The sequence below is a fragment of the Martes martes genome, assembly GCF_963455335.1.
Source record: "Martes martes genome assembly, chromosome: 18".
Lineage (NCBI taxonomy): Eukaryota > Metazoa > Chordata > Mammalia > Carnivora > Mustelidae > Martes > Martes martes.
The window spans coordinates 38,842,117-38,869,280 of NC_137906.1; the positions used below are offsets into that span (position 1 = coordinate 38,842,117).

Genomic DNA, 27,164 nt, shown 5'->3' on the forward strand with positions numbered 1-27,164 from the left:
CTGGATGCTTGGGGTTTCTCAAAATCTTCCCTGGAAAAAAACGGTCAGGACCCGGCCAGGTCCTGGCAGGCTGGGCTCAGGCATTGAGAATGTGTGAGTCAGAGCCTCACCCCCCGCCCCCGCGGCTGACTCACTCCTCCCTCCAGCTCTGGGAAGTCGGGCTGGGGATCATGCCACTCTCCAAACCATTTAAAGTTAAAGATTCTTTTATTAATAAATTTTCCCTCCCTTCCAAACTCTCTCCCCAAAATAAATATTTCCCCCCCTTTGGGGGTGGGGGGGACAGTGTCTCAGGGCCAGCCCCCCTAGAGGGCCAGCCCCCTAGTGTTAGCAACAGGTCCCTAACCCCCCAGACAGAGACCCCATGGTGGAATTTCAGAACGTCCGAGTGGGTGGGGCCTGATGATGTCTGGCCCTCGGGCCCTTGGGCCATGGGGGCGGAGGGAGGGACCCTTTGTGCAAATGCTGCGGTTCCTTAGTGTCAGCTGTCTGGTGTGACCCAGCGTGGGTCTCCTTTCCTGTCCTGGAGCCAGAGACAGGGCAGTCAGACACCTTGGAATCCTCCTCTGAAGCCTGGGCCCAGGCCTCGGAGAGCTGATTCACCAGTCCCCCATCCCTCCACACCCCTGTGGTTGGAAGAGTCTGGCTCTGGCTGTGTCTGGAGTGAGGGGGCTGGCTCCAAAATGAATGAATGAATGAATGTTGAGTGGGTGGGGCCTCCTGCTGGCAAGGTCTCTCACTGTCACTGGATCAGTGCCACACCAGGACAGCCCTCCCCGCCGGTCTCCTCAATGGGGGCTGCAAGATAAGAAGAGGGGTGGTCAGGAGCAGGGAGATGTTGAGGAATAACGGGGTGTGTGTGTGGGGGGGGTCGGGACGGGAGGGGCTGGCTCACTTACTAGTAAACTTCTCTCTCCTGCGGCACCGTCTCCAGACCAAGAAGCCAGAAAGCAGTCCCAGCACGAGAGCTAGGCTCAGAGCACCCCCCAAGATGGGCCACAGCAGTGGGAAGGAGGCTGGAGGGGCTGCAGCGCCTGGGGGCGGGACTCCAAGTTAGGCCTCGCCCCTCTAGGTACTAGCCCCGCCCCCTATATCCCCTTAGATCCCACCTGGGGGAAAGCCCCACGCCTTTTCTCCACCTTGGCCCCTGCCCTAATCCTATCCCTTCCCACCCCACCTCCAACCCCCATTCCTGATTAATTCCCCAGATCTGAAGCCCACTGCTCCCCTCTCCAGCCCCGCAACTCTTCTACTCTGGTCCATTCGCCCCTGGCCCCTCCCCCCACTCACAGCCCAGGCAGAAGTCGCTGTGTGGTCGCGCTGGGCAAGACGCGCAGTCCATGCACTTGTCGAGGTCCGCGCTCCAGGAGCTGCCGCGAGAGCAGGGGGTGGTGCCTGGGGAGGGGGCCGCCGGTCAGAGGCTGGGGCGGGGCACGGCTATTCTGGGGGCTGAGGTCAGGGTCGGCCGGCTCGAATAACGTGAGTCACCGGCGCCCTCCCCCCGCATTCCTCACAGGTGACCGCACGGCCCGGCCGGGGCTCAGCAGCGTGGGGGAAAGGGGGGCCTAGCGCGGGACGCTGGGGGGGGGTATCAGGTCCCCAACCCCCCCCCCGCAGCCGGCGGGTGACTCACTCCTGGGCACCGGGCCCGACCCCAGTCCCTCCCCCCGCATAGCTGGGCACTGAAGTCACCGGATGGAAGGGGGCACCCCACATGGTATAGGGGGTACCGACCCCCGTGTCCTCGATACCACCATCCCGAGAGTCTTCGGTCAATGGGGCGAGAAGACCAGGTACTTAACAGGACAGGGGCGTGCCTTCTCACCGAACGAGACATCCCGCCCTCAAACTTTCTTTTTCCCTCCACTTCCGAGTCTGGACTTATTAGGACAGAAGCCGTCCCCCCATTTGAAATGGGGAAACTGAGGCCGAGACTGCGGATGAAGTTCGGAGCGGGATGAACCTCTCCGGGCCAGGGAGAGCGGTGTCTGGAGACCACCTAACCCCGAATCCCCGTGTCCGCCTACTTCCCCCGCAGTTCGGCCCCGTTCTCTGGGTCCCCAAAGCCGGCTCTCCGATCCCCGGCGAGAGGCTCCCAGGGCCCCCGCGACCTCCCGCCCAGCCCGCGCCCGGCGTACCTGGCACTCGCTCCCCGTCCGCCGCGCCCAGCAGCGCCAGCCCGAGACCCAGCACGAGGAGCCGCGGCAGCAGACGCAGCGGACCGGGAACCATGGTGCGTGTCCGGCGGCCGCGGCCGTCTGAGCCCGCCGCGCGCGGGCCGGGGCGGACAGCGGCGGCCCCGCCTCCGCCCCCGCCTTCCGGGGCGGTGCCCTCGGCTCGGCCCGCCCCGCGACCCGCTCCTGGACGCCCGCCCTGCCTGGCCCGCTTACTTCAGTCATTCAATCAAAAAGCACCAACTCGGTGCGCCTGCGGCCCGGACCCCTCAGGGACGCAGACCTTGCCCTGTGCTGTGGATGCCGAAGTCCAGGAAGTTGGGGGTGACAATCAGACACGAACAACGCATCTCAAAGATAACTGCAGCTTTCTTAAGGACCCCGGAGTATAATGATAACGACATAACAAATAATAATAATAATGTCTTTCATTTCTACCTTGGAGCATAGCTACACAGTTAAATGTGCGCTTGTTGTCTCCAATTTTTCCGAGTATGAAACTGAACCTTGGGAAGGTTGGGTGAGTTCCCAGGGTCCCAGGACTAGTAAGTCGCGGAGTCAAGAGCCAAGCTGGGGCTTCATGCCCTGTGCCCTGACCTACTGGGGGCCGGCGTTAGCCAGCTGCGGTCCCACCCCCCGGGCCACACGCCGGAGCAGCGGCTCCAGGCTCGAGCGACCCCAGCTGAGGAGGTTGGGATTCGCGCGCCGCCGTCTGGAATGGGGTCTCTGCCCCTCCCCGGGGCGGTGGTCCAGTGACGTCACTGCCTCTTTAAGACCCTCACCTCCGCCCCCGTGCGCACATTCTGCGGCTCCTACGAATCCCTGTGGGCTCCTTCGCAGGTGAGCCTGGGGGAAGTGCCAGTGTTGGAGGGCAAGAGGCGGACTCCTCGAGGAGTGGGGTGCAGGGGGTATGTTGGTGTAGGTAGGGGTGCGTGTAGAGAACCTGGACTTATCTGGGGGAACACCGCCCCTGGACGGGGGTCTGCCCCGAAGCCGCGGAGCTGGTCAGGTTCTTCTGCAGCCACCGAAGGGTTAAACGCCCCTCCCCCTCCCCGGGACAAAGGCACCGATACCCGGGCGCCCCTCCCCCACCTGCGCTGCTCTCTGGGGCGGGGCCCCCCTCCCCCTCACCTATCGGAGCGGACCCTGCCGATACCGCCGCCATTAAGCCCTTCCGGCAGCACCTCGCCCAAGCTGCCGTCCCTTCTTCGGGCCGGACTTAGATCGAAAGCAGGAGGGGGCGCCCTTGCACCAAGCCGACCCCGGAGTGTGCGGAAAGAGAAGGGGTCGAGGACAGGGGTAGGGTCTTGGAGGGGATACGTGCTGGGTGCCTGGACGGGCGCTAAGCCGGCCAGAGGCGTGGAGGGCCGACGCCGGGGTTGGGATGAGCCCGGCATGGGCCGCCCCGTCCGATCTCCCCCGAGGTCATTAGCTCCGTCAGGTATGGGCAGGATGCAAACGAGTGCACAGTCTGTCCTCTGGCCACGCGGCTGGGGCCGGTGCTAACTTAAGGTCCAAATCCTGTGTGGAAACTTTGGGCAACGGAGAACCGCGGCAGGACCTGGAGCAGAACTGACCCCCGAAGCCAGCCACAACAGAGTGGGATGTGTGGGGAGACAAGTGAGGGGGGCGGTTCGCTGGACACACTCCAAGGGTGTAGGTCCTTTTAGAGGAATTGAATCCTGAGAGGATGGCATTTGGGACGGGAAGGCACAAGAAAATGTCCCCAGCCTTGGAAGTATCCTCAGTGTGACCCTAAGGGAGGGCAGAAGAGCAGGACCCAGGGTGGCAGAGGGGAGCCGTTGGGAAGAGCTTTTGGGCGAGAGGGTGGAATTTTTTTTCTTCACTTCTCCAGCCCCCTCTGGAGTTTGACTGAGGCTGGGTCCGGGACAGGTAGGGCCCGGCTAGGCCAGGGAGGCTAGGCCAGGGATGACGGATCACCTGAGACACAAAGGTCACCACCCGCCTGGGGGTATGGAACCAGGTTGGGGTGAGGGGTTTGGACACTGCTATTGGGTGGTGGGGAGGAAGCTTGGATCTCCAATCTTGATGTTGAAACTGACAGGTTTTGAGCCTGAAACTCCTGGCTAGAGCCAACCCACCATCTGTGTGCCCCAAGGAGGGCACCTGGAAGTTGCCCTCTTTTGGGGGATTCCTGCCCTTTTGGCTACTTTGCTGTCTAATAACACTGCCCTGTGTGGGGGGCCACAGCCTGTGGTGTGAGAGTTGGCCGTCATCAATAACAGAGGGTCTGAACCAGCCTGTCTTCATATTAATCTGCTTCTGTCCCCCAGTGCGGCTCCTTTCAACCTCAACTTGGTCATGGCTTCCGCTGGTCTGCAAATCCTGGGGATTGTCCTGACACTTCTTGGCTGGGTAAATGCTCTGGTGTCGTGTGCCCTGCCCCTGTGGAAGGTGACGGCCTTCATCGGCAACAGCATCGTGGTGGCCCAGGTGGTGTGGGAGGGGCTATGGATGTCCTGCGTGGTGCAGAGCACCGGCCAGATGCAGTGCAAGGTCTACGACTCCCTGCTGGCGCTGCCCCAGGACCTGCAGGCCGCCCGTGCCCTCTGCGTCGTTGCCCTCCTTGTGGCTCTGCTCGGGCTGCTGGTCTACCTCGCGGGAGCCAAGTGTACCACCTGCGTGGAGGACAAGGACTCCAAGGCCCGTCTGGTGCTAGTCTCTGGGATCATCTTTGTCATCTCAGGGGTCCTAATCCTGATCCCCGTGTGCTGGACGGCTCACGCCATCATCCGGGACTTCTACAACCCCCTGGTGTCAGATGCCCAAAAGCGGGAGCTGGGGGCCTCTCTCTACTTGGGCTGGGCAGCCTCTGGCCTTTTGTTGCTGGGCGGGGGGCTGCTGTGCTTCACCTGTCCCTCTGGAGGGTCCCGGGGCTCAAACCATTATATGGCCCGCTACTCGGCCTCGGCCGCACATGCCGCCTCTCAGGGTGCCCCTGAGTACCCCACTAAGAATTATGTCTAATTCTGGTAGGGGAGTGGAGGCTCCCTCAACAACCTGCTGGGCTGGAGATGCGGAGACAGTGCCGCAGACAGCTTGGGGATTGTTTTTATCTTTTTCACTTTTGTGGGGAGGGGTATTTTTAAGATTCACTTGATAACCTAACCAAGGAACCCAGGTCTCTCCTGGGCTCTGCTGTTGATATTTCTTGCCTTTGGATGATGGAGCCAAGGAGGGGATGCTTTGGTTTCTGGATCTTTCTCCACCCTGGACATCCCCTTCTTGGAGGCCAGCTGGAGCTGTGGGCCAGCGTAGCCGTGCTGGGGCTCTCAGCCTGTCCTGGAGTCCTTCCTCACTGGTCCGGCCTCTGGAACCCCTGGGGGCTCTCAAGCCTCACGGACACCAAAGAACTGCCTGCCTCCCGGGTCTCGAGTCCCGTCCCAGCTGTGCTCCAGATGCCCCACCCCCCGCCACCCCGATCCTCTCACCTTCGACCCTGCACACTTCTGCCACGCCACCCCGCCAACACACTCACCAGTTTTTGCTAAATAAAGTGTGTCTTATTTTGTTCTTTGCCTTGGGTGCTGCTGGGTGCCGACCTGGCAGGAGAGGAGGAACACACAAGGGGCTCATCTTATCCTTGTGCCTCACAGGGGAAGGGAGGGTCCCCACTGCACAGCCCCATGCAGGGCCACCTGGTCTTCCCCACCCAACCACAGACCAGAAGAGCCAAGGTACAAATTCTCTTGTTTATTCCCCACTGGCAGGTGGGGTGTTTGGCTGGGGCTCCTGCCCTGGACCTCTGGATTCAGGTGGTGGACAGGCTGGTGGGGACCCACCCCAGGCAGGGATCCCCTCCTTATTTTGGAGCCAAGGACTTTCTGCTCTTTGGGTGAAGCCCAAATTCCTAGGCCAGGGGTAGTCTCAGAGGAAGAGGATGGCCAGCCTAAGCTGTGGACCAAAGAAGTGAGCAATTTGTCCACGGGGAGCAGAGCAGGAGGTGGGGGGGGGCAGGAGGGCACACCCCATCAGCTCTGGCTCTGCCTGGAGGGTGAGGTAGGAGAAGGGCCTGTAGGGACCTCACTCCATAGCCAGCCCTGATTGGAGCTTCTGGGAAAGGGGTTTTGCCTCAGGGGAGGTGTTGGCAGTGGGGGCAAGGTCAAGGCTCCGAGCTGCGGGTTTCCGGGGACACTTGCCATGTCATACATAGTCCCTCTTGTCCAGTCCAGATGCCCCTGAGCGGGAGGGGATGGAGTAACCCAGCCTTGGTCCTCTTGGCCGCTCGATCTGAGGTGGAGGGCACGTGCAGCAGAGAAGTCCCCCCCCAAGCATGAGCAGGGCAGCAGCGGCCCAGCCCACGTAGAGGGAGGCCCCCAGCTCCCGCTTGAGGGCCTCGGCCACCAGGGGGTTGTAGAAGTCCTGGATGACGGCGTGTGCGGTCCAGCAGACGGGGATGAGCACCAGGATGCCGGAGAGGAGGAGAAGGACCCCCGCGGTGAGCACAATGCGGGCCTTGGCGGCTTCGTCCTCCACGCACGTGGTGCACTGGGCCCCTGTGATGGCCACCAGCAGCCCGAGCAGGGCCAGCAGGAGGGCGACGACGCAGAGGGCACGGGCGGCCTGCAGGTCCTGGGGCAGCGCCAGCAGGGAGTCATAGACCTTGCACTGCATCTGGCCAGTGCTCTGCACCACGCAGGACATCCACAGCCCCTCCCACACCACCTGGGCCACCACGATGCTGTTGCCGATGAAAGCGGTCACCTTCCACAGGGGCAAGGCACAGGACACCAGGGTGCCCAGCCAGCCCAGCACGGCCAGGGTCATACCCAGGAGTTCAAGGCCAGTTGAAGCCATCTTGTCCGCTCAGGTCTTCTTAACCCTAGACGGCCTGGTTGACTCCCAGGGGTGGGTCGTTGCCACTGGGTGGGGGGTCTCAGTGCCCAGGACACAGGGAAGTCAGTGGCCTTGGCCAAGACCGTCCCTCACATCCGTGGGCCTCTTGCAAAGCACCTCTCTCTGACGCGGACGTGCACAGATCAGTCTCACAGCCCTCAGCTGAGTAGCGGCGTCCTCTCGAGGGTCCTGTTGGCCACTGTCCCCGTGACCCAGCTTGCAAAGACCCTCCGGACCCACCTGTAGGCTGAGCAGAGCCTTGTCCCGCCGGCGGCGCAGCGGTGCACCGTCTGTGGGTGTCACCTGGGGACTCAGCCGGCTCCCAGGTGCAGGCGGGGTTTTGAGGTGGAGGCAGGGGAGGGGCAGCGGAGCCGAGACTGGGGGAAGCGGGAGCTACGGGCAGCGGGCAGAGCAAGGGGTGGGATGGGGAGCTGGGAGGCGGTACTGTGACCGGAATGGGGAAAGAAAGAACCTCCGTGCCTGTGGGAATGCAGGGACGAGGGAAAGGACAGACTGGCCAGCTGGGGAGCAAGGAGTAGGGCGGGGGATGGAGCTCCAGCAGGCTCGGCAAAGAGAAGTAGAGGTTCAGGCCGCCGCCCCCTCCCCCAGCAACTCCTCCCTGTAGGCGTTTCATTCCGTGTTGCCAACACACCCGGATCCCCCCAGTATCGCACACCCCCAACCCTGCTCTTGTCCCCCTGCCCGCCCCAGGAACACGATCTGTCTCCAGTCTCAGCCCAGTGGCCCCGGCTGCTCTCAAGGGAGGGGCCCCGCCCGCACTGTTCCCTGGGCGACAGGTGCCTGGAGCCCAGCTCAGGTAGCATCACCCAGGCAACGGCCTAGAAAATCCACCCCCCCCCCCAGCTCAGGTGTGCCGTCTCCACCCCCACACTGAAACTGAGGGCCCAGCTGAGCTGCCGCAGGTCTCCAGGGGCCAAGGGATAAAGAATTTCTTGTGAAAGCAAGGGAGGGGCACACAGGGGTCTGTGGGTGAAGGGGGAGAGTAGCAGAGACAGAAGCCCTGGCTGGGGGTGAGGCCCCAGGACCCAAGGCTTTGCCATGAGGAGTAAATGATTGCTCTGGAGGAGCCCAAGAAGGTGACCCCAGGTGAACCCTGCCTCACTGTCCCAGGAAAGAGCCTCCCACTCCTGAGACCCCGTCGGAGCCTGTGACTCCTCTTGTGGGGGGCGACCTGGGACTCACAGACTCTAATTCAAATCCTGCCACCAACCAGGGACCGATCATGGAAGGTCTAGGTCCTTACCCTTCTTAAGTCAAATACCCCTGAGAGAAACCTTACATGACCCACAAACATGGGCCCCTTGTATGGGGGGTCATGAACTCCCTCAAGCCCCTTCCTGGGTGCTAGGAACTGAGGGGAAAAGAACGGGGGTGGGAGACGCTGATGAAAATTCCTTCCTTTCATACACTTTCCTGGGTGGCAGGCGGACCCTTTAAGGCAGAGCTGGGGCCCCATTTGGAAGAGCCTCTCACTTCCATACCTCCCCCTGAGAAGGGAGGGCCCACGGCCTGTCTGCTCTAGGAGGGGACACCCCTTGTCGGCCTGGGAGGTAACAGGGCCACTGCCCCCCCCCGCCCCCGACATGGTCTCCGAAGGCACCGCTCTAGGGCCCTGGGCGTGGTGCGCACTGGGCGCCTCTGCCCGTTCAGCGGGGGCTCATCTGTAAGGGATTAAACTTCAGGTGCGGGCACTGCTTCTGGGAGTGCGGTTTTAGCACTGCAGGGGAGAGAGGTTTATACTTCCATCAGACTTGCAGCAAGCTCAGTGACCAAAAAAATCTTGAGAGAACTGCTGAAAGGGAGACTGAGGCCAGCACCCAAGAGCAGGGCTGTGGGGTAGACCGCGGTGGCCCGGCGGACGCGGCGGGAGTGGAAAGGTGCCAAAGGGGCCCGTGACTGGGCCTGCAGGCCTCGGTGATCCTGGGGAACCTCGGGGCTGTTTGCGCAGCTCATCCAGCGCCTGGGGCCCTGCAGCTCACGCCGGGGAGGGGCGGCTGAGGAGAAGGGCAAACAGGCAAGCCTGGGGGCCTGGAGGAATCCGGACACACAGGTTGAAGCAGTTGTCGAGGCGGACCTGAAGCCCAGGTCTTCGAGGGCCCCAGCAACCTTCCCTCGGGGCCTCTCATCCTGGGCAGCCCAGCCCCGGGTCTCTTTGCTCTCTAGGCTCAGAGAAAGACTTGGGTTTCATGAGATCAGCTCACCCTGATGAGCCCAGGTCGCCCGTGAGCCTGCAGGCAGGCCTGGCGCCAAGGACCCTCCGTTCCACCGCGGCTCTAAACCCCCAGCGTCGTGACAGGCCCCGTGCACGCTGCACACACACACCCTGGCTAAGTGTCCCGCCCCCGGGGGCAGCACCCAGGACCCTCAGTCTTCTAGATCCGAATTCCTCTTGGGCTCAACAGGTCAACAGTCCAGCAGAGAAGACATGCACGCTGCCAGGGGTGGGCCGGCCACATGGGAGGGGGTGCTCAGAGGCTGAAGACACAGACCCCCCAGCCAAAGCTTTCGGGGAGGGTGAACGTGGGACAGGCTGTGGGAGAACAAGGAGAGGTCGGCAGGGCTGGTCAGAGGAACCGCCAGCAGGAGGGCTAAGTGGCCCAGGGTGGATTCCCAGGGCGCCCAGGCAGGACAGGCTTCCCACCCTCGGCCCTCCGTAGGCCTTCTCTTGGGTCCCCGGGGCCACCTGGACTGCGTGGGATCCGGGAACGAAAGGGTTAAAGTTGGGGCCCAGCAGGGACCATCAGTGGGGCTGGAATGCCATTGATATGGAGGTGCGGACTCCCTCCCCGCAGTTACCACCTCAATGTCCGCGGGACTCCCCACCCCCACCGCCTCCGCTTCCGCCCCGGAAAGAGATGTGGGAGGGAAACCTGCCCCAAGACGCGACTGTGGAGGGAAACTGAGGCACGGGGGAAGGGAGGACGGCCTCACTCCACTCGCTGCTTCGGGGAGTAGCGCAACTGGACCAGATCTTCGTTCGGTGGGAGGACCGTGAGGTGGGGCCACTCAGGTGGGCGGAAGCAGCCCGCCCTGGGCTTCGGTGGGGGAAGGGCGGAAGCGGGTTAACTCCAATCCCAACAACTACCACGCTGTTAGAGAAAAGTGTGGCCCGAAGACAAAGGAGGGGAACTGAAGGTCCGAGAGCCACCACGGTGCCAAGAAGATTATGGGGTGCGCTGGGGGACTGCACAACCCCAAGGGAACACCAGCCTCCGCTTCGGGGAGGTGCCCAAAGCCCCAGACTTTGTGGGTAGAAAAGCCAGATTCCGGGGGGTGGGAGGTTGGGGGAACCAGGTGGTGGGTGTTAGGGAGGGCACAGATTGCATGGAGCACTGGGTGTGGTGAAAAAACAATGAATACTGTTACGCTGAAAATAAATAAAAAATTAAAAAGAAAAGAAAAGAAAAGAAAAGCCAGATTCCCTGGGCCCCTGAACCAAAATGTGCAGATCAAACCCTGGGGTCCCATGACAGCTCTCTACCCCCGTTTTCCAGACAATGAAACAAGCTCAGAGCGCAACGGGAACTTGCCCACAGGTCCTTTGAAAAACAGGGACAAGCCTGAAGGAGCCCCAGACCATGACCTCAAGGCCCTGAGCTCAGTGTCAGAGGGTGACCTGGGGCTCCCAGTGCCTCTTTGCCCACAACCCCCCTGCCCCGCCACATCCTGCCCCATTCCTCCCCAGCCAGTGTTCCCTCCTTCCCCTCACTCCTCCAGGCACCCGGCAGCCTGCTCCAGAAAGCCTGTGCACGGGACTGCCTCTGGTTCTGATCACACGGGGAGGACCCCCTCCCAGACCCCCCACCCCAACCCCGCCGCCCCTTCACTGGCTCTGCGCCCACCTGCTGTGGGCAGCCTCAGGGAGGACGGGTCAGACCTTGTTGGGTAAGTCACCAGTGCAGTAACCTCACTGCTTCCCTGCCGCAAAATGAAGGAAGAGAGAAGTCCGCCTTACCTACCCCCAGGGGCGCTACAAGAATCTACCCAGGCAGGGAGCACCCCACGCCCCTTGTGGGGGGTCACTGTAGGCCCTGACTTGTCACGAGAGTCTTTTGATAACAGCATCATGGCCTTTTCACTCTGGTCAGACTCTGTAGATCTGGCAGCAGTTAACGTTATTATCTGTGCTGTCAGCTTTCACCTGGCAGCAGTTACCCATCTGGGGTTCTGAGTGGGGGTCACCCCTCACCTCAAGGCTGTGACCTTTCAGAGCGAGCCTTCAGTCTTGTCCTTCCTTCAGAGTCTGATTCTTGGCGGGGAAAGGAGAGCTGCGGGATGTCAGTAGAGGAAGCAATAGCGGGGAAAGGAGAGCTGCGGGATGTCAGTAGAGGAAGCAAGCCAGCAGGAGTGGGAACTCGGCCTTAATTCAAGAAAGGGGAAAGGGAGTCATTAAGGTACTTAGTGCCTTGGGCTCCTGCTGAAGGACTGCAAGGGCACCCAGGGCTCCAGGTCAGCAAGAGACAAGGTGTCAAACACAGGGTTCGGGGAAGCTGGGAAGGCAGCTCTGGAGGTGGGCCAGCCCCCGCTCCCCGGGGGGAGAACACTGCCCGTATGGATTGCATGGCAGCCCCCAACACAGGCCAGGCCTTGAGCCCTGGAACCTGTGAGCATGGCCTTATTTGAAAATAGTCTTTGCAGCTGTAATTAAGCTAAATTAAAAACCTCAAGATGAGATCATTCTGGATTCAGGGTGGGCCCTACACCCAATGACGGGTGTCAGAAGAAAAAAACAGGAAGATTTGAGACGCAGACACAGGGTAAGGCGGGGTGAAGCTAGAGTCCGAGGCTGGAGGGACAACGCCGCGAGCCGAGGAACGCCAGGGTCACCAGGAGCTCCGAGAGGCACGAGAGGATCCTCCCCGAGAGCCTTGGGAGGAGGACAGCCCTAAATGCCTTGATTTTGGACTCCTGGTTTCCAGAACCTTGAGAGAACAGATCCTTTTTATTTTAAGCGGCCCGGTTTGTGGTGATTTGCTCCAGCAGTCCCAGGAAATTCATATACTGCCTTTCTTGCTGGTGGATCCCCAGCTCTCGGAGGTCGCCCAAGGTCAAGTTGGCTTCCCGATACCACTCTGGCCCTGTAGAAGACCCACTGAGATAAGACATCTGCCTGGTTACCTGAGACCAAGCTACCTGAGTAACAAAGGGAGCTTTTATTCGGGGTTGTGCGCCGCTGGGGAGAACCTGGCAGGGTGGGGATGAAGGAGAGGGCAGGCAAAGGTGGGGGATAGTAGCTTCCTTTCATGACTCACCTTGGGAGCGTTCCTGTCCCTGGTGGGGACGACCTGGCCCTTGCATGTGATGCTGCTGCTCCTGGGCCCAGTATCGGTTAGCCATCAGCACCACTGCTCTTCCGGGGCACCCAGGAAGAACCCTTGGATCGATTTCAGTTCACAGCCGGACTCCCGACTTGTAAGGCCGCGGGCAGGTTCCCGGAAGCCATACACGCAGAGTGGGGCAGGGCCTTATGATGGGACCCAAACCCTTCGTTTTAGAGGGGAAAACGAGACATTTTGCGGACCCGGTCAGGGCATTGCAAACTCTTGTTTTCATTTCCTCAAACCAAGTGCGGTGGGCGCCCCCCCCTGCAACCCCCCCTCCCTGTCCAGAAGGCTCTGATAAGCCGCGCCCTTATCGGCACACGGGATGAGTTACGGTCTCAAGTAACCCGGCAGGAGGCTTGCTGTAGGGCAGGCGGGGAAAATGGAATAAAGACCCTATTCTTTAAAACGAATGTATTTTTAGACTTGGTGCTTCCACCCCAAAGCTGGGCGGCTCCCCGGACACTCCCTCCCTCTTGCGCAGTCCAGGCTCTGACCCAGGCTTTCTGAGGCCGTCGGTGTGGGGAAGGCGGTGAGGGCGCCCGGCCCGGCAGTCCCAGGCGGGGCTGGTTCCTAACCCGCCCGCAGCCCCTCGGGGTCGACGGTCTCGGCAGGGCCGCGCCGTCAGCAGGGAGGCGACAGGAAGAGGTGCGGCGGCGGCATCGGCGGCATCGGGGGCGGCGGCGGGGGGAAGGCGGGCAGCAGCCAGGGGGCGCGGGGCGCGGGCGGCGCCAGCAGGCTGGAGGGCGCGGGCCGCGCGGGCAGAGGCGGCAGCGGCTGGGGGGGCGGCTCGGCGACGAGCGGGGGGCGGCCGCGCGCGCCCACCGGCCCGGGCGTGGCGGCGACGGCGGCCTCGGGCAGCGGCGGCAGCGGCAGGTGCGCGGGCGGCGGCGCGGGCGCGGGCAGGCGCGGCAGGTCCTGCAGCGCGAGCGCGGCGGCAGGCGGCGCGGGCACGCAGGCCTCGGGCGGCAGCTCCGGCAGCGCCAGGTGGGCGCCGGGGCCCCAGGGCGCGAGGGGCTCGGGCCGCAGCGGAAGCGCGGGCAGAGGCGGCAGCTCCGCCAGGGCGAGCGCCGAGGGCGGCGGCGGCGGCGCGGGGCTCAGGCCGGGCGGCAGGCCGGGCAGCGGCGGGTGCGGCAGGGACGGCGCGGGCGGCGGGGTCAGCGACAGCGACGCGCGGGCCCGGCCCAGCCGCGAGTGGGCGCGGGCGCGGACGAGCCGCGGGTTCGAGCGGGAGCGGGGCAGCCGCGCCGCCAGCTTGGCCGCCGCCGCCCGCGCCAGGGCCCGGCGCCCGCCTCCCGCCTCGACGGTCCTACCCACGGACGGCCGCGCGCCGCGCAGGGACCGACCCAGCCAATCACCGGCCGGCGCGCGGGCTGCCTTCGCGTGGGGCCCGCCGGCGGGCACGAGCTGCTCCGGGCGGCCAATCAGAGGCGGCAGCGCTCTCTGTGAGGGTCCCAACCAATCACGGCGCCCCGCAGGCCCACAGGCCCCACCTCCCACCAACCCAGCGACCAGGCACTGCACTTGTGCATTTGGCGCCCCCACCTGGCCTTAGGGTGCAGCCGCGGAAGCCGCGCGCAGACGAAGGAGGTTTGCCCTTGGGGGACTCTGGAATGAGACGCCTGGGAGTGGGTCAAGACCTATGCAGAGGGGTGCCAGGGTGGCTCAGTCGCTAAGTGTCTGCCTTCAGCTTGGGTCACGATCCTGGGTCCTGGGATCATTCCCCGCATCGGGCTCCCTAATCAGCTGGAAGCCTTCTTCCTCTTCCACTCCCACTGCCTGTGATCCCTCTCTCCCTGTGTCTTTCTCTGTCAAATAAATAAATAAATAAACAAAATCTTTTCTAAAATTGAAAAAAAAAAAAAAAGACCTAAGCAGATTCCCATTCAATTATCTTTAAGAAAAGATCATTCAAAACCAGAATTTGATGACACGGAGCATTTACATTACCCTTAACAGAGGGTATGAATGACAGATGGGTGACAATCCGGAAAAAGGAGAGAATGATCAATCTCTTTAAAGGCGGAATATAGAAACCTTTTTTAAAATAACAGAACATGTCTAGGTGGGCTAGGAAGGCTATCACCCATTGCCTTCACTGAGACAGTCCGCTGGGTGGCCCCATGCCCAGCAATCCTGTTCTCCAGTGTTAACAAAGATTCAACCGAGTAAATTTGCAGATTTAATCGACTTAAAGTGATTCAAGAATCGGGCAGCATCTGATCTCTCAAATAGAAGGGAGCTGCCAGGAATTGTGTAGCATGGAAGGAGGGAGAGGGGACGAGGGAGTTATAGCAAAAGAGATTGTTCCAGGCAAAGTCACCTTCTCTTGCTGGGGGGGCCTGTCTTGGGTGGATTACCTCATCTTCCTTTGGGTGGGGGTGGATAGTGAGAGCCCATGGGACCCTAACTCATTGGTGCTGACCAGAAAATCCCTGACTGACAGGTTGAGACTTTCTGGGAGAGGTGGGCACTGCAATTAATTTAGGTGTTAAGACTCCCATTTGGGGACTTGGCCTAAGTCGCTCCATTTTTGTCTTCTGGTTTTCTTTCTAACTCCAGTAAAAAGATGTGATTTATTCTACCCCCTTGGGGCAGAGGAAGATGAGACTATTTGGATATATTTTTTAGAGATTTTATTTATCTGAGGGAGAGAGAGAGCTGTGTGCATCATCGGGGAGAGAGGTGCAAGGAGAGAGAAGCAGATCCCCGGCTAAGCAGGGACTGGGTCCCAGGACCTTTAGATCACGACGTGAGTCGAAGGCAGAGGCTTAACCAAGTTCTGTGAAAAAGGTAGAGTCCATCGGGCGCCTGGGTGGCTCAGTCCATTGAGTGGCTGAGTGGGACTGGCCTGTCTCTGAAGAAAAGTTCAGAGTGGCAGGTCAATCGCCAATTGTACAAGTTCCGTTCTGGACCCAGGTAAAAAGAGTCCTTTGCTTCCGCATTTCTGGGCAAGCAAATTTGTAATCACAGGATAAGAAAAAGCAGCAATCCATTAGCACTAATATGGATACTGGATTAGTGACTGGCTTTTCAAGACGTTTGAAAGTGTTCAGTAATCTGAGATATTAAAGTTCTGATTTATTCATTTCCAAGAGCCCCTTAAGTGCTTAGGAAGAAGTTACTGGTTGGATTTGCAGATCAAGGAGATGCTAGTGTCTAAGGGAATTGAGCTAGTCAGGTTTGTAAGGCATGCTAAATATTCAGGGGGGAGTCAGATCTGTCAAACTCACAATTTTTTTTTTAAGATTTTATTTATTTGACAGACAGAGGTCACAAGTAGGCAGAGAGGCAGGCAGAGAGAGAGGAGGAAGCGGGCTCCAGGACCCTGAGATCATGACCTGAGCTGAAGGCAGAGGCTTTAACCCACTGAGCCACCCAGGTACCCCTCAAACCCATAATCTAACTGAACATGATTCAGAGAATGTGAAAGTGAGTTTTATATCAAATTATAAAATTGATCAGTGCAGTAACATTGGGAAGCAAGTGGAAGGCTTAATCGAGAAAGATTTTTACTTGAATAACTAATAAGCTGGTTATAAATGTAGACATAAAGAATGCACCAGTCCCCTCCCTAACTTGGATGTGTCCCCCACGACACTGTGACAAAGTGCTGTCCCGTTTGTGGAACCGGACAAATGAGGTGGTAGCCTGGACTGCCCCCACACCAACCAGGAACCGCCCCCCCGCCCCGCCCCGGCACAGCACACAGAGGCCAACAGGGTAGCGTGCTGCCTTTATTAATGCTCTTAGCCCGCAGAGACCCCCGGCCAGAAGCCAAACCCCAGGATCCGGCCGTCCTCGCCCAACACGGCTGTGGTAGAGAGGCTCTCAGGGTGGGCAGTGAAAGGGCCTCGGTGTTCAGCATTTCCCAAGAGGACAGTGGCCTGGCAAAAGGCAGGGCCCTGGTGAGGTCTGGACCCCCCCTCACCTCCCAGGGGACCTGCACCCTCTCCCGCCTCTGGTCTCTAAGATCACTCAGCAGATACCTGCAGGTGACCTGAGAGTGTCCTGTCCCTCCCAAGGGCCCGGACAGCCCCAGTGCAGCCTGGAGGGGCAACCATGGTGGACAGGCCGAGTGGGGGACAGGGCCACCGTGACCCCTCTCACCTCCATAGCCATTTCCCAGTGGGCCACTGCCGTCTCTCTTCACTGGAGGACTGCCTAAGGCACAGATCAGCCAGGGCACCGGGTCACCAGGGGACTTTAGAGCCCCCCTGCCCTCCCCAGCCTCACCCCGAGCCCTGGGAAACCGCCACTCACCAAACGGTCCAGGGCCCAGCTCTGGCCTCAGCTGTCCATAGGTCGCTGGGGGAAGGGACAGAAGGTGGGAGCACTGAGTCCCCAGTGGCCCTCACGTGGTGTCTGTCACTTCCCCGTCTTGGTCTCGTGTCCAGGCTCACGCTCAGTGTCCCCAGCTCCAACCGTCTCCTCAAACCCCATCCATTCCTGCCTAATCCCTCTTGTCCCTGTCCCACGCCTTCTCTGCAGGGCTCTGGGTGTGTCTTGGCCCAGGACCCAGCTCCCTACAGCCAGCCCTGACAGCCCCACGATACTCTCCCACATCCCCCCTTACCTGGCTGGCTCCCGACCCCTGGGTATGTGCCTCCAGGCCCGTATCCAGGCTTCAAGGCAAGCCCCCAAGGCTGCATGGAGGGCCAAGAAGAGCCCCTTAGGGCCCTCGCCTGACCTGCAGAAGGAGAGCCACTGTGGGTGCCCCGCCCGCCAGCACCAGACGTCCAGGAACCCGCAAGCCCCCTGGGGTTTCAGGTCCCTGCCCTCTTGGCTTGGTCCCCGCATCCCTTACCAGGGTTCACCCCCTAAACACTCATTTCCTACCATTTCCTTCAGAGCCTGGAACTGCTGCTTTGGGGTACACGGGTGCATCCTCCCCGTACCCTGCAAGAAATCCAAGTGATTCCTGCCCAGCACCCGGATGTCCCGCCCCCGCCCCCAGCCCCTGCACTCTGTCCTCTGTCCCCGACTCACCATTCCTAAAGCCATTGGCCCCTGGAAACTCTGGAGGAGGGAGGAGAAGGTCAGAGACAGGAGGAACCCCTCAGTCCAGGGCCCCCCAGCCCACCCCAGCACTCCCAGGCACCTGGCTGCAGGTGGGCCTCAGGGAAGACCCCAGCTCCCAGACCATTCCCATAAGCAAAACCTGCAAGACAGCAGTGGAAGAAAGGCTGGGGGGGGGGGGGCTGGTGACCAGCTCGTGGAGAGACAGGAGGCAGCACACAGAGAGAGACTGACTCGGAGGCAACCCAGAGAGGGCCTCACGCACACGGTCCCCATGCTCAGCCAACCAACCCTGGGCAAACTCTGTTGTTCCACCTTCTGGAAGCCTCTCCTGGCCTCCCTCTGGCCAGCTTCCCTTTGCACCCTGAGACCGTACCTCGGTGTGCACTTGACCCTCAGCAGACTCCTGCCTCTGGCCTGCCTCTGGCCGGCGTTATGGCCTGCTGCAGGCGGGATGTGTGCCGGTTCAAGGAGAGAGCCAGCCAGGGCAAGACACAAGCCCAAGAGGGCTTGCCGCAGGGAAGATACCAGCTTGCACCCTTGGGGGCCCAGGGGGCTCACCAACTTTCTGAGGCTTGAGGCCACCACCAAAGCCTGAGACAGAGGGAATGGGGGCGGAGACGGAGGAGTCAGAGGGAGATAAAACCTCCGACTCCCCTCTTCCTGAGCTAGGGCCCCGGAGAGGAGGGAAGGGGAAGGGCCTCCTCACCCAGTTCTGTTCCCAGTCCATAGCCATTCAGGGGCTGGTATCCTGTGAGGAGAATGGGGGCCATTAACTCCTTGGGGGCCAAATATGGACCTTAAGGGCACCGAGGAGGAAGAAGGGATACTCCCTATCGACAGGGAACAGAACCAGAAGAAATGGGCTTCGAAAGCAGCAAGAGAGACTACGGGTAGACTCAGGGAGGGACTTCCTGGCCTTAGGAGCCTGGACAGCTGCAGCAGACTGGGGCCCAAGGATGACGGAGGAGTGACCCTGATCTGGGCTAGGGACAGGGGGCAGACAGAGTCACACCTGCTTTCTGAGGTTTCAGCCCCCACTGGATGGCAGGAGTCAGTGCTAGGAAGAAAGCCATGGGACAGAAGTGAGCTTAGGGCGGGGAGGGCTGGGAATGCTGCAGCCTGCCCCTGGGCGGGGGGAACTGCCATAATGGGAGTCCAGTGGGGTCTCAGGGCCAGAGTTTAGGCTCTCCCTCAGCTGGCTCTCGGTGACAAGCCTGTCTTAGCTAGAGAATGGCCCTGGGGGCTTGTGAGCAGCCCAGCTAGAACCAGCCCCTCCTGGGACCAGGGATCCCCTGGTGCCCCATCCCCGGCCCCCTACTCCACACTGACCTGGGAACTTGCCATTCTGCCCTGGGGGAGAGGGCTGAGATTTGGGGCCCCAGCCGCCGCCCCCTTTAGCAGAAGGGACCCCCGAAGTGGGAGCCCTGGGGAGAAGCAGTGCAGGGACCCTCCCATGGCAGGGACCTAGATGGGGAAGGAAGGGGGAGGGCAGTGAACCCAGGCTAGCGCCTGCCCCAGACCACTCTCCCGGCCTCAGCCTGGCCAAGCCACCAGCCCATAATGCCTTCCAGGGCAGACACAGCTTCCGAGGGAGGCCATGGCTGGGCCAGAGAAAGCCCCACTCCCGTGGTACTTGGGGTACAAGGGGACCCAGCCACCTAACATGGCTCCTGCTCTTGGCCCACCCAGACCCTCTGTGTTCCAGCAGCATCCCTCCTGCCTTTCTCCTGGTGCATCTCCCTTCACCCCCAGCCCTGCCGCAGGAGCCTCACCCGGCTGGGCCCCCACCCCATTTCCGTTGCCATATCCTGGAGAGAAAAAGCAGGGATGTGAGGGGTAGTAACTTAGCGGGGAGGGTTCTGGAAGGAGGCAGGTTGAGGTGCAGGATAGAGATGGGGGGGTCTCTCACTTGCCTGGCTTTTGAGGTTTCACACCCCCTCCCAGAGCTGCAGGAGAGACAGGCCCCCTCAGATTTCAGACCTCAAGCTCCCAAGAAAGAGCCCAGTCCCCCCCTTCTGAAGCCCCCGCCACACTCACCTGCTGGGAGTTGCAGTCCTGGAGTAAAGCCTGGGGAGAAAAGCAGGCGTGAGGGCTCCGGCAGCTGCAACCTCAGGGAGGGGTAGGAGAGGGGCGGGAATGGGCTCACCTGGCTTTAGAGGGCTCATGCCCCTTCCCAGGGCTGGGGAGAGACAGAAACAGGCTGAGTGACAGCTGGATGCCACCCTGCCCCTTCTCTTCCCAGGACCCAACTCTGCACCCCCTGGGGCCCTGCCCCCCCCACCGCCCCACCGCCTCCCTCACCTGGCTGGGCTCCTTGGCCTGGGAAGACTCCGGCTCCCAGTCCCAGCCCATTCCTGTAAACTGGGAGACAGGGTGTGTGGATTGGGAAGGGGGAAAGCAGTGAGAGGCATAGACAGTTTCTGGGGTCGGAGAGCAGTGGGGGCCTGATTCTGACGCTGATCCCAATTCTGGAACTTCCCCACAGCACCAAGCAATTCTCCCAACACCAGCTGGGTGTCTGACAACATGCCTCAATCCTGACACCAGCCACCTGCAGACGGCCTCAGACCCCCACAGGTGAAGGGCTCAGTCCCCCACCCCCTCATTTCAAGCACCCTCAGCCCAGGTTGCCAGCGGTACGTCTGACCCTCTGGCTAGGAACCCAGATCCTTGCGTGGGACCGATTCGCTGGAGCAGCTCACAGAACTCAGGAAAGGTTTCCTTACTAGAATCCAGGCTCTTTATAAAGGCTGGCACTGCGGGCCAGCGGATGGAGGACACGGAGGCCAGGCGCGTGGGAAGGCTGGAGGGGCCTCCAAGGGGTCACCCGCCACCCCAGAAGCTCTCCCCGACTGGCCCTTTTGGGTTTTCCGGGAGGCTCCCTTACACAGGCGCGGCTGGCGACCCTTTCCATCTCCAGCCCGGGCCCCTGCCCGGAGGTCAAAGGGAGGGACTGAAAGTTCCAACCCTCCAATCCCAAGCTGGGTGCCCCCAGCAAGCAGCCCCAACCTTAGATGACACAGGGGCTCTCCAAAAGTCACCATTAACATAACAAAAGACACTCTACCGGTCTCCACACTTAGGAAATTCCTAGGCTTTGAGGGGCTCTGTGCCGGGACCTGGAGACCAAATAGTTCTTTTTTTTTTTTCCTTTAAAATTTATTTATTTATTTGACAGAGAGATCACAAGTAGGCAGAGAGCCAGGCAGAGAGAGAGGGGGAAGCAGGCTCCCTGCTGAGCAGAGATGTGGGGCTCGATCCCAGGACCCTAAGATCATGACCTGAGCCGAAGGCAGAGGCTTCAACCCACTGAGCCACCCAGGCGCCCCAGACCAAATAGTTCTATCTTATCAGAAGCCCCCGTCTCACAGGACTCACGGGGAGGAAAGCCTTACCTGGCTTCTGCAGCTTCCCGCCCTCACCGATGCCTGGAGAAGAGGTGGGGACAGGTGAGCGACCTACTCCCCTTCTCTGGGCCTCTCCAGAACCCCGGGGTCTGGCCCCAGCGCCCGCTTCCCTACCTGGTCCGTAGCCCACGGGAACCACAGGGCCTGTGGAGATGGAGAGGCTCAGGTACGGGAGGCCGGGGTGGGTCGTGGGGAGCCGGAAACCCGGGCCCCTGGGCCCCCTGGGCCCCCTGCCACTTCCATTTAACCGCCAGCCCCGCCCTCACCTAGTCTGGCAGGAACCCCCGCCCCCACAGGGCCTGGGTGAGGACCAGTGCTCCCCGCCAGCCCCTCCTCTCTTCTCCCCGCAGTACCTGCTCTGCAGCCTCTGGGAGCTGGAGGGCCCGTGCGGGGAGGAGGGATGGGCAGGGGCTTGGGGCTGGCTCAGGTGGGGGAACGGCCAGCGGTCCCCCTTCAGAGCCCAGCCAGAACCGGGTGTCCAGCTGCTCCCGGGCTAACCCGCCCTCCTCCTGCAAGGCCGCCAGGGAGGCAGGAGAGGACGCCCAGACTTGTACCCCCCAGACCCCAGCAGTCTCACCTGGCTGGCCTCCCAGCCCGTTGCCGTTCCCGAATCCTGGGAGGGACAGATAGATAGGGGTGTGAATGGGGGCAGGGAAGCTCGGGGGTTTGGGGGAGGTGGAGAGAGACAGGCAGGGGTGAGGTTCACCTGGCTTCTGGGTTTTACCTCCCCCCCCCCCAGGCTTGGGGAGGTGGGGCTGATGTCCACCCACCAGACCTCTCCTCAGGGTCCCCTGTGCCCCCAGTTTCTCCCAACTCCTCGGGACCCCTCACGGCTGGGCTCCTGGTCCTTTTTTTTTTTTTTTTTTTAAAGATTCCATTCATTTGACAGACAGAGATCACAAGTAGGTAGGCAGAGAGAGGGGGAAGCAGGCTCCCCGCTGAGCAGAGAGCCCGATGCGATGCAGGCTCCACCCCAGGACCCCAGGATCATGACCCGAGCCGAAGGCAGAGGCTCAACCCACTGAGCCACCCAGGTGCCCCTCCTAGTCCATTTCTGTTACCATATCCAGGGGAGGACAAACGGGGCTGGACAGGAAGGGCTGGTTTTGGAGGGGTCCGGGAGGAGGCAGGACAGAGCCGTCAGCATGGGAGTGTGGGGCGGAGAGGCCGCGGTACAAGGGAGCGCTCTCCTCCTCCCTGCCCCGGCCGCCCCGGCCACAGGCTAAGCTTCCATCTCCCCGCCTCGAGGAAGCCAGCCCTCCGCCTTCCTCTCTCCCTGAGAGAAGCCTGGGCCCAGGCCCCGGAGATGGCCATGCCTCCCAGCGGGTCCCAGATCCTAGAGAGGGACGGGGAGCCTGAGGAGGGGGTGCTCTGGCTTCAGGGGGCCCGTGGACACAGACAAGACCGGGCCAGACTCACCTGGTTTCTGGGGCTTCACGGCCCCCCCGAAGCCTGGAGAAGACACGGGAGCAGGTGAAGGGCCCAGAAGCCCCACCTCAAGGCCTCCCCAGGGTCCTCCCCACCCTGCTTCTACCTGCTCCGTATCCGTTCTGGGTCACCAGGCCTGTGGGAAGAGGAAGGGTGAGTTGGGAGACGGGGGTGGGGGGGGGTGTCGAGCTGACCTAGAGGTGAAGGTGCTCCCTTCAGAGCCAAGCCCGAAAGCTGGAATCCTGGACGCTTCTGCTCAGCACCCCCACCCCCCCGTTATTTACCAATCCTGCCCCTGCAAGGCCTGGAGGGAGGTGGGAGAGGGCGCCCAGATGCTGACCCCCAGACCCCAGCAGTCTCACCTGGCTGGGCTCCCAAGCCGTTGCCGTTCCCGAGTCCTGGGGGACAGAGGGGGCTGTGTGAATGGGAGAGGGGAGCTTAGGGTTGGTGGTGGAGAGAGACAGGCAGGGGTGAGGCTCACCTGGCTTCTGAGGCTTCAGAGCCCCTCCAAAGCCTGGTGGAGACAGGGGGGGGGGCAGATGAGAGCCTCGTCCCCGTCTCCAGGTGTCCTCAGAGCCCTAGAAGGTGCCTACCTGGTCTGTAGCCGTTTTGAGTTGCAGGACCTGCAGGCAAGAGGGGCTCTGGGGCCAGCCTCTCTCTGAGGTTCCCCCTGGAATTGGAGGACGGCCACCCCCACCCAGTGGAGCCCCTACCCTCCCCCTGGGGCCCGACTCCCTGGGAAACCTGAACATCACCCCCACTGCCTGGGTCCCTCCTGGACAGCTGTCACTGCCACCACATGCATCAGCCCGTGGGGGAGGCCAGCCGACTGGGCGACCCGGCTCCACGTCCCCAAGCACCAGCTCCTTTCTCGCTCCTGCCACCTTGGCCTCTGAGCTGTTTCCAGAGCCGCTGCCCTCTCCAGTGCTCTCTTGGAGGCCTCAGCTCAAGCACCCACCCATTTAGCGGGCCCCAGCCAGCGGTCCTCCCCCTGGCCTCTGCCACCCCAGCCAGAGAGCCCCTTGGCCACTTGTGCTCACACTCCCTTCCTGTCCACCTGTCCCAGCGCACCCCAGGCTCCAGGGGGGCCTGTCTCTCAGCTGGCCAGCCCCCGGTGGGCTGCCGAACCAGTGTTGCTCACACCAGGAGGGAGAGGCAGCGGTGGACGGCGGGTCTCCCGTGGCTCCCAGGCAGAGGGAAGGCCAGGAGGCTGTCTGTGTGTCCCCCCCAGCCCCTCCTGCTCCCTCAGATCCTAACTAGGCCTGGGCACCACGAGTGACCCCTACGCTCCTAGAGCCTCAGAGCCTCACCTGGTTGGGCTCCTACTCCCGGGAAGGCGCCGCCTCCCAGCCCGTTCCCATTCCTGAATCCTGGGGAGACAGAGCAAGAGGGAATACGGGGGATCTGGGGCTTGGGAGCACAGACACAGAGACACTGACGGGGACACAAAGAACAGGGCTCACCTGGCTTCTGGGGTTTTCCACCCACTCCAAAGCCTGGGGGAGAGACTAGCAGGTGAGGGACCCAGAAGCCCAGCCCTGGGTCCCAGCTTCAACCCCATCCCCTTGCTACCCCTGGTCCAAAGCGATTATGAGCTGTGACATCTGCTGGGGGGAGGGGGTGACATGGAAAAGTGGGGTGGTGCTGAAACAGGCCCCCGGGTTCCCCCACCCTGCTGCCCGGATCCCTCCCCGCCGCTCCCCTCACACATCCCTCCATTCAGCCTGGCTACCAGAGTCAGGGAGGGGGCCATGGAGCCTGTGACGGGAGAGGGGCTGCGAAGGCAGGCTGCAAGGGATCCACCCCTCAGACCTGTCCCCACAGCTGCCCTCTGGCCCACGTTTAAACCCCACACTTCCTGCCACCATACTTCCAAGCCCAGCCTCCAGTCCTCCTACCCAGCCCTGGAGCCAAGGGTGGTTCTCTCTGCCTTAAAACCCCAAGGGTGTGGGCCTTTACAAGGTTAAAGCCCCTCAGGACTGGGCGTGCTGGCTGGTCCAGGACAGACACTTGAATGCTGGTGGAATGAAGGAGCCCCTAGGAGACCCTGTGCTTGCACTCAAGGCATGGCCGGGACCTTGACCTCTCCAGCCATGTGCCCCCGCCCCAAGCTACCCCAGCCTGGCCAGGCCCCTGGCTATTGCCAGCTGCAGCCTAGAGAGGAAAAGCAGTGTGAGGAGTGGGCTCGGGGAGGACAGTTAGGGACTAGGGCCACACCCAGAGCCACGGAGCTCCACGTGTGGACGTCATCCCATCCTGCTCTCCCCCCAGGAGTCAGTTTTCTGCCCTCCAGTCCCTGACCTCCCTAGCTCCTCCCCAGAACCCCAGCTCGGCCCAGATGCCCTTACCTGGCTGGGCTCCGGGTCCCATCCCATTCCCATTGCCGAGTCCTGGGAAGACAGCAGGAGGGGGTAAGGGGAGGCCAGGCGGAAGAGGACAGAGACACAGGGACAGCAGGCAGCGCACCTGGCTTTTGAGGTTTCACGCCCCCTCCAACTGCTGAGAAAGGGCCAGGGACCAGGTGAGAGACCCCGGAGCTCCCTTGAAGCCCCACACTCACGCCTCTGCCCCCCGGCCCCCACCCCGTACCTGGTGCCTGGCCACCATTCTGAGCCACAGCGCCTGTGGAGAGAGGGAGCGCGGGGCTGGAGCTGGGCCAGTGTGGCTGCTCTGGGGGGCTCCCCTGACCCGCGCCGCCCTCACCCAGGACCTCTGGGTCCCTCAACTGTTCTTTGTAGGAAGCATGCCCCGAGAAGGGCTTGGAAATCGGGAAGACTGTTCTGAGACCACGCTCAGGCCATAGAAATGACAGCAGCAGCCCAGTGAAGAGAGGAGTCCCTTAGGGGGTAACACGTGCCCAAGGCGGGGACATGGAGAGAGGGCTGCTCTCCCCCTCACCCGGCTTCTGAGGATCCAGCCCCCTCCCAGGCCTGGGGAGAGACGGAGAGGCTTCCCACCCTCCCCACGGCCCCACCCCCAACTTTCTCCCCTACTTGTCCTGTTCCAACTCTACACGTCCTCCCGCTTTTCCCTCCCCGGGCTCAGGCTCCAGGTGTCCTCACCTGGCTGGGCTCCCAGCCCTGGGAAGGAACCAGCTCCCAGGCCATTTCCATATACTGGGGAGACAGAGCCAGAGGGAATAAGCAAGAGGGAGGGGGCTGGGCTTCAAAGGGAGCCAGACAGAAGGCAAGGTGGAGAGAGGGGCGGGCGCGGGTGGGGCACCTCACCTGGCTTCTGGGGTCTCACACCCCCTCCAAAACCTGGGGGGAGAGATGTGTGGATGAGGGAGTCCCAGGGGCCCAGCCCCTTCCTGGGGCTCCAAGGCCATGACGAGAGGTGAGGCACAGGGCTTCTGGGGTCCCAGCTGAGACGGGGGTGCAAGAGGGGTGCCCTTCTTCTACCCTCCCCCAGCGAGTCAGCAGTTCTGCCCTGGGGGAGCCTGGGAAAAGACCCTCCCAGCGCCCGCCCAGCCTTATCAGCCCTCAGCTCTTCTCCCACCTTACCTGGCTGGGCGACGACAGCACCTGGGAAGGTCCCCATTGCCAGCCCATTTCCAAACCCTGGGGAATAGGGCAAGAGGGGGTCACAGGGGAATAAGGGAATAACAGGGAGAGGGGAGGCAAGACAGAGAAGGGGAGAAACAGGGTGGGGGCTCACCTGGCTTCTGGGTTCTCACACCCCCTCCTGTGCCTGAGAGGGAGATGGGGCTCAAGTGAGGGTCTCAAATCCCATTTCTGGAATACCTAGAATCCTGACCCCAGCTCCCAATGACCCTGGGCTCACCTCTACCTGTTCTGTAGCCAGTCAGAGCTGGAGGACCCATAGGGAGCGGGAGGGATGAACAAGGGAGGTTTGGAGTCCTAGCTAGCTAGGGTGGGGGTACAGGACCCTTGGACCACACCAGAAATGGCAGACTGGAAGCCTCCCTGTCCGCCTGCCTCAGTCATTGAAAAAGCCCGATCCTTCCCTCTAAGGTCTGGGAGGGAGGCAGATAGAACCAACCGAACCGACCCTCAGAACCCGCCAGTCTCACCTGGCTGGGCTCCCAGCCCATTCCCGTTCCCAAATCCTGGGGGGACAAATGGAGATAAAGGGTGTGAGAGAAAGGTGGGGGGACAGAGCTGGGGCTGGGCAGGTTTCCCTCAGAAGCCAGGGGAGATCCAGGGACTAGGTGAGGGGCCCAGGACCCTCCCTGCTGCTTCTGAGCATCAGGCCTATGGGAATTCAGCTCCTATCTGCCCCTCCCAGAGGTGGAGAGCCCCGTTGGTGAACGGGCAAGGAGGCCTTGGAGCCCGCTCTCAGTCGGCCCAGGGGACATGCAGTGAGCCAGACTTGACCACACTGCACGGGGCTCAGTGGGGGCAGCACGGACAACAAGCAGGGACAGGAAAGAGTTGGGGGTGTCCGGGGTGGGGCACACAGGTGAGATGACATCAGAGCTGTCTTGCCGGATTCCTACGTGGGAGGGGAGTGTGTACAGGAGGAAAAGGAGACCAGCCTGAAGGGGTCACATTTCACTTCTCTGGGGACGGGGGCGGGGTGGGATCAGCACTGTCCCCACATATTTTTGAGGTGGCTGCTTCTCCCAGCCCCCAAATCCCATTTGTCCATTTCTCACCTGCTCCCAGGCCACTGGGGGAGCCATACCCTGCGGGGGGAGGAGATGAAGACGGGAAGTTGAGCCCGAAGGGCCGGGAGGGGCTGGGAGCCTGGGTTCCTCACCCTCATTCAGAGGACACAGCTGCTCCCACGAGAGGACCTGCTCATCCTCTCAGCCAGCTTTACCTGATCTGTAGCCATTGGGGCTCCCGAAGCCTGTGGGTTGCGGAGAAGGGGGTTAACTTAGGAGGGGGCAAAGGGCTGAACCCGAATGCCGCCCCTTCTGCGGTGCAAGCACGAATGGAACCCCCTCTGGGCCTCAGTTTCCTCTCCGG

General features: G+C 61.7%; 4 protein-coding genes across 4 annotated transcripts; 1 reads left to right on the plus strand and 3 right to left on the minus strand.

Annotated features, from left to right (window-relative positions):
* Positions 1-190: 190 nt before the first annotated feature.
* Positions 191-2,295, minus strand: TNFRSF12A (TNF receptor superfamily member 12A). Its single transcript, XM_080830399.1, has 4 exons — positions 2,139-2,295; positions 1,291-1,395; positions 900-1,034; positions 191-798 (listed from the first exon to the last, which is right to left on the minus strand). The coding sequence occupies exons 1-4, from the start codon at positions 2,230-2,232 to the stop codon at positions 743-745; spliced, it is 390 nt and encodes a 129-aa protein (XP_080686525.1). The 5' UTR covers positions 2,233-2,295; the 3' UTR covers positions 191-742.
* A 2,201-nt stretch (positions 2,296-4,496) lies between these two features.
* Positions 4,497-5,162, plus strand: CLDN6 (claudin 6; the record flags this gene model as incomplete). Its single annotated transcript, XM_080830488.1, has 1 exon — positions 4,497-5,162. One exon carries the CDS (start codon positions 4,497-4,499, stop codon positions 5,160-5,162), a length of 666 nt encoding a protein of 221 aa, XP_080686614.1.
* Positions 5,163-6,338: 1,176 nt separating this feature from the next.
* CLDN9 (claudin 9) lies at positions 6,339-6,992 on the minus strand (the record flags this gene model as incomplete). The annotated part of the gene is made up of 1 exon (XM_080830543.1): positions 6,339-6,992. One exon carries the CDS (start codon positions 6,990-6,992, stop codon positions 6,339-6,341), a length of 654 nt encoding a protein of 217 aa, XP_080686669.1.
* A 9,102-nt stretch (positions 6,993-16,094) lies between these two features.
* GREP1 (glycine rich extracellular protein 1) lies at positions 16,095-25,784 on the minus strand. Its single transcript, XM_080830592.1, has 27 exons — positions 25,734-25,784; positions 25,458-25,490; positions 25,293-25,346; positions 24,820-24,852; positions 24,579-24,620; positions 23,694-23,726; positions 23,541-23,600; positions 22,824-22,853; positions 22,712-22,744; positions 22,593-22,628; positions 22,337-22,366; positions 22,222-22,254; positions 21,380-21,415; positions 20,917-20,946; positions 20,791-20,823; positions 19,697-19,756; positions 19,542-19,574; positions 19,433-19,462; positions 18,102-18,143; positions 17,954-17,986; positions 17,475-17,534; positions 17,363-17,392; positions 17,213-17,272; positions 16,950-17,063; positions 16,637-16,681; positions 16,484-16,537; positions 16,095-16,260 (listed from the first exon to the last, which is right to left on the minus strand). The coding sequence occupies exons 1-27, from the start codon at positions 25,768-25,770 to the stop codon at positions 16,235-16,237; spliced, it is 1,140 nt and encodes a 379-aa protein (XP_080686718.1). The 5' UTR covers positions 25,771-25,784; the 3' UTR covers positions 16,095-16,234.
* Between the last annotated feature and the right edge of the window lie 1,380 nt (positions 25,785-27,164).